The sequence below is a fragment of the Empidonax traillii genome, unplaced genomic scaffold, assembly GCF_003031625.1.
Source record: "Empidonax traillii isolate 1590-97213 ecotype Southwest subspecies unplaced genomic scaffold, ASM303162v1 scaffold520:size1094406, whole genome shotgun sequence".
In the NCBI taxonomy this organism is placed as follows: domain Eukaryota; kingdom Metazoa; phylum Chordata; class Aves; order Passeriformes; family Tyrannidae; genus Empidonax; species Empidonax traillii.
In genome coordinates this window covers 276760-290253 of record NW_020955713.1, presented here as the reverse complement: position 1 = coordinate 290253, position 13494 = coordinate 276760, and the positions used below count along the sequence as shown (strand labels likewise).

Here is a 13494-nt window from a genome sequence, read left to right as displayed (position 1 = left end):
TGGATCCCTGAGCCAGGGTGGACTTGAGGCTTTGTTGCCTTCTCTGCCTGTGCTTCTGGCACCCCTGTCAGTACCCCAGAAGATGTTTTGTTGGTGGCAGGAGTCGGCTGTGAGCACCCCTGCAGTCAGTGATCAGGGGCCCTGGCTGGCTCCTGTGCTGCTCCTGTGGGCAGCAAGGCTGGAGCGTGGCCACCCTCCTCCGTGCTGCCGTGGATGGCCCTGAAAGGGAGTGGCAGCTGTGCTGGGCCTGGGGACTGCGAGGCTGCAGGGGAGGAATTCCCAAAGTCCTCCTGCCCCCAGCAGCTCCTGCCAGGTGCCCAGCCCAGGCCTGATGGCTGCAGAGTCCACCCTGCTTGTGGTGTGTTCCCACCTTGACTCTGGCACAGCCACCCTGGCAGGGCCCAGGACACCATCAGGTGAGGAGTTGTGACCTGGCAGGGATCTCTGTAGGGTCTGGCTGTGCCCCCACACGCATTGCCCTGACCTACCCCTGGGGCTGTTTGAGGTGTCCCTGCTGCTGCCCAGGGAGCTCGGTGGTGCCCAGTGTCCTCCAGGCTATCTGAACCTCCCAGAGCCATGGCTGCTGTGCTGGCCAGAGGCCCTCCCTGCCTTTGAGCCTCCTTTGGAGTCTGTGTGAATCTTGTCACACCTGTGTGTGCAGGGGCAGGGGCAGCCCCTGCTGTTGGAGCAGAAGGGGGACAGGAGCCTGTGTGGGGGGAGGAGGGAGGCAGGACCCCTCCTTTGTGCAAGTCCATCCTGTCCCACGGGACACACCAAGCCCTGTGCTGCTGCTCTCACCCTGTGCCTTAGGAGGGAAATCCAGCCTAGCAGAAGCCCTGCTCTCACCCACCGCAGCTCTCTAGGGAGGCAGGGAAAAGCCTGGGAAGGCAGAGGAAGGTCAGCTCTTCTCACTGAGTGGTTGTGAATAAAGTGTGTTATGTGGGGGGCACTTGTTCTGAGTTGATGTGAATGTCTTTGCTCCTGGGGTGCTGCCAGCAGTGGGGTCGGGGGCTCCAGCCAGGTGGTGCCAGGAGTGGCTGTGGAGACACTGGCTCGGCTGGGGGGGGTTGGGTGGCTTTCAGGGTGGGAGATGGTCCCCTCTTGTCCCAGCACCTGCCTGGGAAGGTTGGTGGGAGAGTCTGCGCTGCGAGCAAAGCTCAGGCTGAGCCATTCCAGCCCTGATGGGGCCAGGAGGTTGCTACTGGTGGAGGGGACACGGCCTGTCAGCCCCTGCCTGGAGCTTTTCCTGCCCGTGGAGGTTCTCTCCCTGCACTGCCAGGCTGAGGCCACAGCTCTGGTGCTGTTGACGCTGTCTGGGCTTTTTTTGGCTTTTAGCAGCTCTAGAGCTGCAGTGGGAATTGTGTCCATGTGCTGCAGGCAGGGGTCCAGCCCCTTCCTGGGCTCAGCTCTGCCAGCCTGGCCGTCACATGCACACCGGGCACAAGCCACTGCTGGATTTTTTGGGGGGTTTTCCCCTTTTTTTCCCTTTTGACCACAACACCTCAGCCTGGCACTGTGAACTAAGTTAGTTTTATTTTTCCTTGAAGATGTGGTATGGTCAGAACTACTAATAAAACCTGTTTGAACAGCACTGTTGTGTATGACCCCTTGGATGCTGGGGCAGGATTGACTCAGGGTGGGGGGATTTCTGTGATGTGGGCTCTCCCCAGCTCCTGCCTCCCTGCAGCCCGGGGCAGCTGCCCAGCACCAGAGGGGGTTGGAGCAGGAAGGGAAGGAGCTGGAATCTGGCAGCTGGAGCTCCACTGAGTGGTGCTGGCTCAGTGTTAGCAGAGCAGAACCACTGGAAAGGCAAATCCAGCACTCCTGAGTTATAACAGCTCTGAGCTCCCCTGGGAAAGGCTGCTTTTCCCTCGCTGCTGTTGGGAGTTTGGTGTCTGCAGGATGCCTGTTTTGCCCATCCTGAGCTGCAGCACCTGCCCAGGGACTACCCCTGTGTGGGGAGCAGCAGCCTCGTGGCCTCTGCTCACTGGGTAGAAGAGACGAACAGAAGGGACACCCATGAGGGTTTGTCCCCTCCTGGGAACCCCCAGACCCACTTCAGTGGCCACTGCTGCACCAGGAAGAAGCAAAGGGCTGTGAGGGGTCAGTGGCATTGCAGCTCAGGATGCTGCTGTGGCACAGGAATGCCAGCCAGCAATAACAGGGCTCTCTGCTCACCTGCTCCGTGCCTGTTAGTGCTTGGAAAAAATTTAAATCCAGGAGGGATCCAGCCCCTGGCCTGTTCTAGAGCCTGCAGTGCTCAGCCCTGGCAGAGAAGAGCATGCCCAAGGCTGCCAGGGACTGCTGCTGCCCGTCCTCCGGGCTGAGGAGATTTGGGCAATTCCCTGCTCTCTGCCAGCATTCCCTCACTCAGGGGAGGCAACCACAAGCTGGGCAGCAGTTCCTGCAGCAGTTCCTGGAGCCCCAGCCCAGCCCTGTGACAGTCCTGGCCTCAGCTCTGCCTCAGTAGAGCAGCACTCCAAAAAACAAGCTCACATTGCAGAGATGCTTTAGCAGAGTATTTATTCAATGCCAGAGTGAAGAGCAAAACTCAGTACAAACAACCCCTTGGTGCCTCACTGGCTGCTGCACCGAGTTCACAGTTGGGAGAGGAGAAGGGAAAGGCTGTTCCTTCACTGTGTGACTGGACAGAGTGGGATGTGGAGCCTGTGCGCACACACACACACACACAGAGGAAGGAACCCCTTGATTCACGACAGAAAACCTGAGTACAGGGGGTTTGGAAGAAGCTGGGGCACAGCAGAACGTGGCTGCCAACCCTCCTGCTGCAGGGACTGCTAAAGCCATCAGTGCCATCATGACAGGAGCTGCCACCTCTGTCAGGTCTATCTGACCCAGGCTGGGCTGGGGCTCCCAAGGGGGGCCCCAAAACACCTCCCTTGCCTGGGCTGCAGCTTCTTCCCAGCCCCACTCTCAGGAGCAACAGCAGCTCCTGGGGGCCCTGGCTAGGCCAGGTCAAGATTAGGAGCTTCATTTTAGACTCTGACATTTGGGTACCTGCTGTGGGGAGAGAAAGCTTCAGGGACAGACAGTGAACACCACTGAGTCCATAATCACTCAAAGTCCCCGGCCCCACCAACCGCGGGATCCTGGGGGAGCTGAGCCCCCACCCACAGCCCACAGCGGGTCAGCCCCAGGGACAGGGAGCTTACTCAGCTGTCACTGCAGGCAGGATGACTCCATCCCCATCACCTGTAAGCGAATGAATACCTGCAGCACCCTGGGGTGCCTACACCTATTCACAGAGAACTTACCAAGAGAAGCTAAAGTGCCATGACTTGGGCAGCATGGGAGGGAGGTGATAACGAGCCCCACCAGCCATCCTCACGGGTGCCCCAGAATGGGACAGCACATCCCTCACAATAAATACGTTCCTGATCCATAGCTTATTGAAGTGCTACTCAGCAGAGGAAGACAGAGGCAAAGCCAGCACCATGTTACCACTGTTACCACCAGCCCTCCCCGCTCCCAAATTTGGAGACTGGCAATATAAACACGCAGTTGCCAACGAGGCATCAACAGGCACTGGAGGCCAGCCAGGTCCCCAGCCCTGCCTCCCCTCTGCCCCCTCACTGCCCCCTAATTCCTGCCACTCTCCCAGGAAGAGGCACCATGGGGAGGAGGCCCTCAGCATTCCTCAGCAGTCAGAAGAGTTGCCCGTGGAGGTTTTGGACAAACACACAGTAAAACGCCTATGTTAAAAGAGTCCTGCAGTCAGGCAGTGCAGCTGCACCACGGCTCCTGCCAAGCGCTCTTCAACAGCAGCTCCTGGCAGGGCCGGCCACGTCCCAGCCTCACACAGACCCACACTGGACATGCCTCAGTGTCCTCCAAGCCCAGAGCTCACCCAGAGAGCTGTGCCCAAGTAGCAGCACTGGTGAGAAGCTGTGAGGAGCCCATCCTGCAGTGACCAACTCAGCTGCTGCCCGATGGGCCCAGAATAGGCCCCTCGGCTCTTATGTCTGTCTTTGAAGCAGATGCTCCGAGGAGGAGGCAATTCCCGCTGCTGGGGCTCCTCCTGGCTCAGCCTTGGGATTTGTGTGCCCAGAGCTCATCTCTGTGCAGGGCTCAGGGCTCTGCAAGCTCCGGAGGAGGTGCTGCAGTGAGGAAGCTGCAGGAGCAGGTGTACCTGGGTTCAGCTTTTCTGGTTCATGAGCCAGGAGAAGAGCAGTTTCCTGGGCCGGGGCCTCGTGGCCTGCCGGATGCGCACGGCCCGCGGGGACCGCCACACCTTGATGGTGGTGTCATCGCTGGCCGTCAGCAGCAGCTCCTGCTCCACCGGGCTGAACGCCACTGAGTTCACCACGTTGTCATGCTGCAGCTTGGCCAGGCAGATGTTGTAGTGCCGGTCCCAGATGTAGCCGTGCCGATCCTCTGCCCCGCTGTCGCAGAGAGACACCAGTCAGAGCATTGCACTGGTCAGGGTGTCAGCCCAGCAGCCCCAACACTCTGCCACTGCCGCTACTGTCCTGCCGCAGGGATGGGGGCAGAGGGTGCTCCAGTCCCCCTGTCCAGAGTTTCACCCTGTGCAGGCAGCTCCCTTCAGGATCCGGGGCCCCCACAACACCTGCAGCCCCTGAGAAGGGCATTTACCACCCACCACCAAACACACCATAACCCCAGATTGACCCTTTCTCAGAGATTTACAGCAGGAGCAGGACAGACAGCCTTTATCAGCATTCTCCAATTCAGTCCCTCTGCTCTTTCCCATCCCATTCCCTGCCCTGCTCACTCCAGCCGTCCTGCAGCAATGGCCCCAGGCCCTTGTGGATGCAGGGTCAGGATCCTGCCCGCCCCCTCGCCACGCACCTCGCCACAAAGTCCCTGCTGACGTCCAGGAAGATGAAGAAGCACTCCTCGTTGGGTGTGTAGGCGCGGTGCGCACGCAGGGCTCGCTTCACCTCCTTCATCGTCTTCAGGTCGAACACGTGCAGGTCTATCTCCTCGGCGATGGGCGGCGGCTGCATCGGGTCGGAGATGACGCAGTCCCGTGGCCAGGCCCGGCTGTTCACGTACAGGTACCTGGGGAGGGCAGGGAGGGGTCACCCGCACCGCACCACAGAGCTCACAGAGCCCCTGGCACGGCAGGCACTGAGCCTGCAGTCCAGCTTGCTGAAATCCAGCCTGAAACAGGGGAACAGGCTCTGAAACACTCCTAGCCATGTTTGGAAAGGACAGCCACGCCTGGGAGGTGGCTCTAGGGGTCAGGTCACACCTCTCTAATCCCATTAAACCCATCTTTAAGGATGGATGGGGGTGTCTTGGGGGCAAATACGGTGGGGATTTTGCCACTCTGCTCCGCTCAGGTGAGACTTCCCCTGCAGTGCTGCCTTCAGCTCTGGGGCCCCAACAAAGGAAGGGCATGGAGCTGATGCATCAAGTTCAGAGGCCACCACAGAGATGCTCTGAAGGCTGGAGTCCCTCTGCTCTGGAGCCAGGCTGGGAGAGCTGGGGGGGTTCACCCTGGAGGAGGCTCCAAGAGTAACTTAGAGCCCCTTCTAGTGCCTAAAGGGGCTCCAGAGAGCTGGAGAGGGACTTTGGACAAGGGACTGGAGGGACAGGGTAAGGGGGAATGGTTTCCCACTGCCAGAGGGCAGGGCTAGATGGGATTTTGGGAAGAAACTCTTCTCACTGTGGTGAGGCCCTGGCACAGGTTTCCCAGAAAAGCTGCGGCTGCCCCACCCCTGGAAGTGTCCAAGGGTAGGTTGGACAGGGCTTGGAGAAACCTGGTATAGTGGAAGGTGTCCCAGCCCAGGCCAAGGGGGTGGGATCTAGATGGTTTTTAAGCTCCCTTCCAACCCAAACTATCCTAGGATTCTACAGGCAATCTGCTCAGGCACAAGACACATTTGTGTGGGCAGCTCCTCCCCTCTCACAAAGCCTGACCCTGTCATGAGCTGGCTTAGGAAGGAATACATTCCTGCTGCAACCAGCAGTGATGCTCAGTGGTAACATGCCTTCAGCACCAGGATCAGCAGGCACCTGCTCCATCCACCAGTCATTTCTTCTCCTGGTCACCCCACAGAGCTCAGGAACACCTCCTGCCCACCCTGGCAGTGGTTGGAGCCCCCCACGCTTACCGGTGGTCAGGGGACAGGCCCATGCCAATGATGTGCCCGTGGATGTCAATGACGTGATCCAGGGAGTCAAAGAACTCATCAGAGCGCCTCTCCTCCCCCAGCACCGGCCCGGCCGTTGTCATCTGATGGGGCAGGATCCTTTTAATCCCTGTGGGACAGAGAGCAGAGGGAGGTGGTTCCACAGGCCACTGCTAGCAGGCAGCAGGGCTGGGGGAATGCCCAGGTCCCTTGGTGCTGCTAGAAAGGGAGAACCAGCTCGCTGGCTGAGCACTGGGACAGGGCTGCTGTCCTGGTCAGGCTCCTTCAGCTCTCCAAGTGGGCTCTGGGTCAGGATCCTGCCCGTGAGCGACACGCTGGCTCATCCAACCCCAGCCAAGGAGATGCCTGGAACCCGTGGGTACAGCCACACCTGGCCCCAGCCTGGCACCCGTGGGTACAGCCACATCTGGCCCCAGCCCAGCTCCGAAGCACAAGGAGGCTGCGCTGGCCCAGGAGACACACTTGTTGCAGAAAGGTTTTTCTCCTAAATGAATCCCCGGGTCAGGCCCATTCCTGCAGTATCCAGCCTGGAGAAGCTCAGCATATGCACTGGCTGGGGCAGTTTCCCCCCAGTGTTGCCAAGTGCAAGTCAGTTCCAGAAAGCTCCAAGAACAAACCCTTAAACCCAAACTGCGCTCAAGTGCTTTGCAGCTTCTGAACCTCCTGACTAAAGGAGACACGTGAGATGGATCAAGCCCTGTCCCTTTCCAGCTCTGTTTGCCAGACGTCTCAAACAGAAGCCATCTCCAAGAACTTCCTGGAGGACCCCTGTGAACCTCAGCAGCTCCTGGGCACACACAGGCTTCATCTTCAGCAGGCCCAGGAGGAGCTGGAAGATGGCTTAGTCCATCCCATCAGCCCTCTGAGGGAATTGCTGACAACACTCTGGATTTTAGCCCTCTCCTGCAGCCCAGCAAGACAGGAGTAACATACCAATGCACCTCAAGTCAACAGCCATTCCCAACATCCCTGCCCCTGAGCCTGGGCAGCCCAGGGTCTTCGGGACAGTACCAGTGTTCTTCCACCCCACTGGCACTGCTCACCAGCATCTTCATCCTCCCTTCCACAGCACCACACTCAAGACACATATGAGTTAGCAGGACAAGCTGCTCAGCTTGCCACCAGCACAAGGAATGGGAGCTCAAGGACCTCAGGCTGGAAGAGGGCTGTGTGCCAGCAGCAGCGTGGCAGGTGAGCACAGAGCGAGCTCCTTCAGATCCTGGGGCACAGAGTAGGAGCACCATGGCAGGTTCCACACACAAACCAAGGGCCAAATGACACTGCAGTGACTCATGGCAGGCCAGGAGTTGACCAACGTCCAGCCCCACGAGCAGCAGCCTGTGCTGGCCACCAGCCAGGGACTCACAGAGTTCAAAGGCATCCAACAAATCCCTCGGCCCTGCAAGGCTAAGCAGGAATTTGGGAGCCTGCACAGGAATTCGGGAGCCCAAAGGCTCTGCCTCAGTGTGTGGCAGCCTCGGCTCAGCCCAGGGGATCTGGGTGCAGCCCTGGCTTGGCCCAGGGCTGAGCCCAGTTGGGGCAGGCCAAGGTCTACCACGGGCGTCTGCAGACCCAGCCACAGGAGCAGAGCTCACTCAGTCCAAGCCACATTCCCAACCAAAGTAGGCAAAGACCAAGTGGCTCTTCTCCAAGTTGCCTACAGCTCTGTAAAGTGCCTTCTCCCACCTTACTGGGTGGTAGTGGTGTGGGACCAAGTCACAGGAAGATCAAGAGACCCTGGCAGCAGGGAAGCAAGACAGGAACTGTGCAAGCAGTGAAAGGAAGTAAAACTGTCTGGCTTCATAGGAGTCTTGCCTGGGAGCAGCTCTCTCCTTCCCTATGTTTCTGGTCCTTTCTACCTCTCTGCCAGCTTTAGGGTCTCTTTGGGAAGCAGCCAGACTACCTGGTCCTGCTCCCCACTGTGCTGATTTCCCGTAAATTCAGGCTCTGCTAGTCCTGGTGCCTCAACAGGAGCACCCCAGGTGAGCAAGGGACATCTTAACTCAGGACAAGGTCCCCAGCAATGGCACTGCCTGAATCCCCGTGAAACCTCCCTGGTCCCAAGGCAGGGGTGCCCAAGTGCCTCACTGAGGCTGAAAGCCCATGGGAGGGTGGTTCCACACCAGGTAGAGGGGAGGAAGGCAAGGGGCAGGGGCAGGCAGGGCACTGACACCCAGAGCTGGGGGCACTGCACAAGCGACATGCACATGAACTCCATGATGCTCAGACCGGTCTTGCCTTGATGCCCTCTCCACCCCCACACGAGAACGGGACCAAGGTCCCTCCACACACCTCTCCCAGGGCAAGCCATGCCCTCCCCCTGCACCAGCTCATGGCTGTGTCCTTAAACCAGAAGCTCCTTCTTCATCTTCTGCTCAGCCCTCAACATGACTTTGGCCACGTGTCATCCTGGCAGCAACAAAACAACCCTCAGGCAAGTGCTTGTGAGGTGGAACCCCCTCCAGAACCCTGAGCAAAGTGCAGCTCATGCCTCACAAACAGGCAGCAGAGAGACCAGGTCTTTTCTGGACCCAAATCCAGAGCCCAGCTGCAGACCATGCCCCCAGGCTGGCCACCTGCCCTGGGCTCAGCCCCAGCCTTACCTATCTGGTGCGGGGAGTAGGTGAGGCATCCTGTGGTGAAGATTAAGTACTTAGTCTTGCTATTGCTGTCTGTGGGGAGCAGGTTTGGCTCAGGAGGTTTAGTTCTGTTACGCACAAACAGCTCGGCCACCTTTGTCTCCAGCTCCGTGTCAGTCATGGCAGGCCTCATGTGGCCCCCCATGATATCATCAAAGAATTGCTGCAGCCCATCCTCTGCCGGCACGCCCCCAGCACCCGGCAATTCCTGTACGGCTGGCTCTGGAGCCTGCTTGGGCTTGGCCTCTTCTTCCTCGCTGTCACTGCCGAGATCAAAGACTGGGCAGGTGGAGGAAGCAGCGAGCTGCTCCTCGTAGTCCAGGAGCAGGTCTGGGCAATCATACCGGCTGCAGTCAGCCACCATCACGGTGCGGATGGTGCTGGCGTTCAGGTTCTGGATTTTGAACAGCCTCTTCACTACATTCACGTTCTCGGACTCGATGCCCTACAGGCAGAGGGAGAAGTGAGCAGGAACCACCCCCCATCACTCCCACAGTTCAAACCAAGACCTGAGCCGGTGCAGGGACACCACCCACCACCGACCCTTTCACACTGTGTGTGGAGCACCGGCACAAGAACTGGCTCGAGGCTTGCCAGCTCTGCTGAGCTCCTTCCTATCCTGGACAGAGACATACCAAGGCAAAACATTCCTGCAGGCAGGCAACAGTGGAGCTGGGGAGCAGAGAGGCTGGGCAGCCCTGCTGCCATCCCAGCCTGAGGTCACCACCTGGTGCTAACCGGTGCTTTACGGTGCAGGGCCAGGAGTTGGACTCAATCCTTGTGGGTCTCTAATAACTCAGGATATTCCGCGTTCTATAATCTACGAGGATTTCAGGACAAGGCCTCTGCAATAAGCATGAAGTACAATCCCTCTGGCTCACAGCAGCAGTGGCAGAGGACCCTCGTGCTCCTGGAGTGTGCCTGTAGCCCATAGCAGGATGAAGCAGGTCCCTCCCTGCCTCACTGCTCCCACCCTGCATCTGCGCTCCCACACCCCCATCACGGGCCAGGACCCTCCTGGCCTCTCAGGGATGGAACGGTTAATGCTGTATGGTCAGTGCAGCATGGAGATGTGGCTGTGGGAAGAGACTCTGCTACCAGAGGATTTCACCTGGGGTCAGCACCACATTAAAAACACAAAACATGGGGACGTGCAGCTGTGATGTTGGGACAGAGGCCAAACATGGAAGAGGAACACGACTGCCAAGTGCCAGGCTACGAACGGGCAGTCTAAGGCCACGGCTCTCCAGGTCTCACCAGAGACAGCACTGGGCCTGAGAAACCTCAGCAAGACCAGGCAGGGTTGAGATCAGCTCAGCCTGCTCCAGCTCCCAGGAAAAACGCCGCCAGCAACCAAGTGGGAGAAAGGTCATTGTTAGGACACATGCCAGGCTACAGTCATCCCAGGCCCAGCTTCAGACTACCAAGGACCTTAGCAGCCCTGCTGTTAGGCAATGCATGCTCTGGGGCACTGCAGTCAAGTCCTCAGCCTAATTAATGGGGCAAGAGTTAATGGGATCTGAGGGCAGAGTCAGAATATTACAGTAGGTACCATGACACCAAGCGTGGAGAAGCCTCATGCAAGGGTTGCCTTGAGCTCAGAATCCTGAGGACAAGTCGGAGGAGACAAACAGGGATGACAGGAGGATTGGGCCATCCTTCCCTGCAGCTTTTCCTCCCCCAGGAGCCTGCAGGAAGCTGCACTGCCTGTGGAGCTGGAAGGAAGGCAGCTCACCTGGAAAGCATTGTTCAGCCACAGCACCGAGCAGGAGGTTATGCGCCCAATCCGATGCAGATTGCCTGAGATCAAGTTGGTTTCATTCAGCCAGCAGCCAAACACATCATAGGGTTTATTCCTCACCCTGGAAAGCAGCGTGAAGTTCTCTGGAAGAGAAGAAACATGAGTGAGAGGCAATGACTCCCAGCAAGGGCCCTGGAGAAACAGGGCCTGTCTGCAGGACAGGTCTCTGCAGAACAGGCACTGAGGCAGCATTGCCATCCTCCATCCAGTTCCAAGCCACTGCTAAGGAGACTCATTATTTCTCTTTTCTAGAGAGATGCGTGATGAGACCTTGACAAGGGAAATCAAAACAACAGGGCAGCCTGACAGAGCACAGGGCAGTCCAACCTCCCAGCCTTTCCCTCAGCGGGGCCCAGGGGACAAGGATGAGTTAAACACATTCAAAATTTCACTCCTACTCCTGGGGCTCAGGGCCTTTCCCAGCAAGACAGCTGGACACTCCTGATTCCTGGCACAGTGGGACTGTGACACAGAGATGGTGAGAGAGAACTCAGTGGGGATTAGCCACATGCACAGGGCTGCAGCAGAAGAGGTGAAAGAGTCTCAGGTGACAGCCCCTCAGAAAGCCATGTGAGACCTAAGGGTGGGATCCCAAAGGTGGTCTGAGAGCTGTATCCAGCACCTCTGCTCTGCTCTGGAGACAGGCTGAAAGAACTGGGGGTGTTCAGCCTTGAGACGAGAAGACTCAGGTAGACCTTAGAACCCCTTCCAGTACCTAAAGGAGCTCCAAGAGAGCTGGGGAGGGACTTTGGACAAGGGAGAATGGTTTCCCACTGACAGAGGGCAGATGGGATATTGGGAAAAAATCCTTCCCTGTGAGGGTGGTGAGGACTTGGCACAGGTTGCCCAGAGAAGCTGTGGCTGCCCCATCCCTAAAAGTGTTCAAGGCCAGGTTGGACAAGTCGTGAAGCAACCTGGGATAGTGGAAAGTGTCTCTGTCCATGGCAGGGGGTGGAATGAGATGAGCTTTAAGGTCTCTTCCAACCCAAAATGTTCAGGGGTTCTATACCTAGTAGCACATGAGACAGAAACAGGAGCTCCAAAACAAGTCAGGTGGATAACCCTTGCCACACTGTCACATAGGACAGAAGGTAAGTGAGGCTAAATACAAGCCACGCTGCCTTGGGGTGCTGTCGTGGTGACCCGAGAGGGTTAAGGCTGTCTGTAAGGCTTCCCCTCCAAAACTGTGATTCGAACCCCTTAGTTCAGGTGTTGGGTGTCAGGACAAGCTGAGGTGAAGGCCACTGCACACCCTAAGAAGAAAGGAAGCCCAGCACCCAGCACTCACCCCTCCTGGGAGCCCTAGTGAAGGCAGCACTTACCCATGCTGATCACAGCGATCTCCCCTGAGGAGGAGTTGTGAGGCCCCACAAAGACACCCGATACCAGCAGAAGGGAGTCATCAGAGTTGAACTGGGAGAACTGGGTGTAGCTCCAGTTGTATGGCCTCATGTTGGAGCTGTGCTGCAGGGAGATGTCCAGCTCATTGCTCCAGATCTACAGAGAAATGCACAGGCAGGAAACTGCTGAGAAGCCTGAGAGTGGTTCCACTTTATCTGTTCTGCCAGCACTCACCAGGACATGAAAAACAAACAGTATCACAAACCCCATTTAACTGTCCCCATATTCCTGTCAGATCTCCTCATTTCCCTGACAGAAAATTTTGAGGGGCTAAATGGAGAACTGCTCCCCATTGGTCAGAGAGGGTGTTCAGGTAGTAAATGTTGCTGTCACAGCTGGGTTTCCAACGTGTTCAGAGATTCCTCCCAGGAAACCACTTATGCAAGACATCTATCAGAGTGGACCATTATCTCCCCACTCTTTGTCAGACCCAGGTCACAACAGGGCACTGATTTGCACCTAGAAAGCACCAGAGCCAGGCAGGCACCTTGGCCACCTCCACAAAAATGGGCTGGAGTGGAATCCACAGCCCTCAAGGCTACATTTGCAAGACTCATTAGTTCTGTAGCTTTGAGAACAGCTCAGCATCTGCAGGAGCCGGCCTGAGTCCAGGGACAGCTGGTCAAACCTCTGCTCTCCACAGCCTTCCCAAAGGCTGCTCTCAGGGCTGAGCCCCACTGAGCCACATCTGCAAGGGCTGGGCAGGGCAGCTGCCACTTTACCTTGACCGTGCAGTCTTTGGAGCAGGATGCAAACAGGCAACCAGAGTGGGAGAAGCTGAGGTGCAAAACCTGGTCATTGTGCTCCTTCAGGGCCTGCACCTCCACGCAAGGGATGGTGTCGTAGAGCCTCTGGAACTCCTCATACCAGGAGACAGCAGCTGCAACATAGAGCAGGGCACGGCACAGGAGTGTGAGCAGAGGGGAGCACAGAGCTGGGCTAAACACGGCAGCAGTCTTTAATAAATCACCCTCCTGTGAGCAATGCCAGGAGTTCTGCTGGGGCACCAACCCAGGGCTGCAGCTGAGGTACCAGCACTCAGCATTTTCCTCAGTAGTTTCCCTAACTGCCCCCCAAAAAAGCACCTTTCTGCCAGTACCCACACAGCTCCACACCTCTGCTCTCCAAACCAGCACAGTCCCTGCTGAAACAACCAGGGCAGAGCTGTCAGACCAAAACCTTGCTCAGGAAAAAACAGTCCTTGAAGGGAGACATACTCCAGCACAATCAAACCAACCAGGGAGGGAAGCTGGGGAGCTGCTCCTCACCATACCTGGTTCCGCATATATTATCTCTGTCTTGTCTAATGCAGAATTATGAGTTCCAGAAAGGGTCTGGGACCAGAAAAAAAAAAACATCTCCATGAGATAAGAGACTTGAAAAAATGAGAGAGAAGAATGGGAGCTGGACAGAGTGTGCCAGGAGAGGAGCCCTGCAGCAGTACAGCCTGGGGTACACTCACAGTAGTCCCACTGACAGCCCATGGAGAGACAAATAAAGAAGATTTTTAACG

At 57.4% G+C, this 13494-nt stretch overlaps 1 protein-coding gene across 1 annotated transcript in view; it reads right to left on the bottom strand.

Moving 5' to 3' along the window:
• Nucleotides 1–2506: 2506 nt before the first annotated feature.
• Nucleotides 2507–13494, bottom strand: part of FBXW5 (F-box and WD repeat domain containing 5) — a 13185-nt gene continuing 2197 nt past the window's right edge. The window contains exons 2-8 of the mRNA XM_027896924.1: nucleotides 12704–12861; nucleotides 11903–12077; nucleotides 10515–10663; nucleotides 8744–9224; nucleotides 6102–6249; nucleotides 4831–5043; nucleotides 2507–4403 (exon numbers count right to left, since the gene is read on the bottom strand). Of these exons, the coding sequence (XP_027752725.1) occupies nucleotides 4157–4403; nucleotides 4831–5043; nucleotides 6102–6249; nucleotides 8744–9224; nucleotides 10515–10663; nucleotides 11903–12077; nucleotides 12704–12861 (1571 nt within the window). The 3' untranslated portion in view covers nucleotides 2507–4156. The remainder of the gene's footprint in view (nucleotides 4404–4830; nucleotides 5044–6101; nucleotides 6250–8743; nucleotides 9225–10514; nucleotides 10664–11902; nucleotides 12078–12703; nucleotides 12862–13494) is intronic.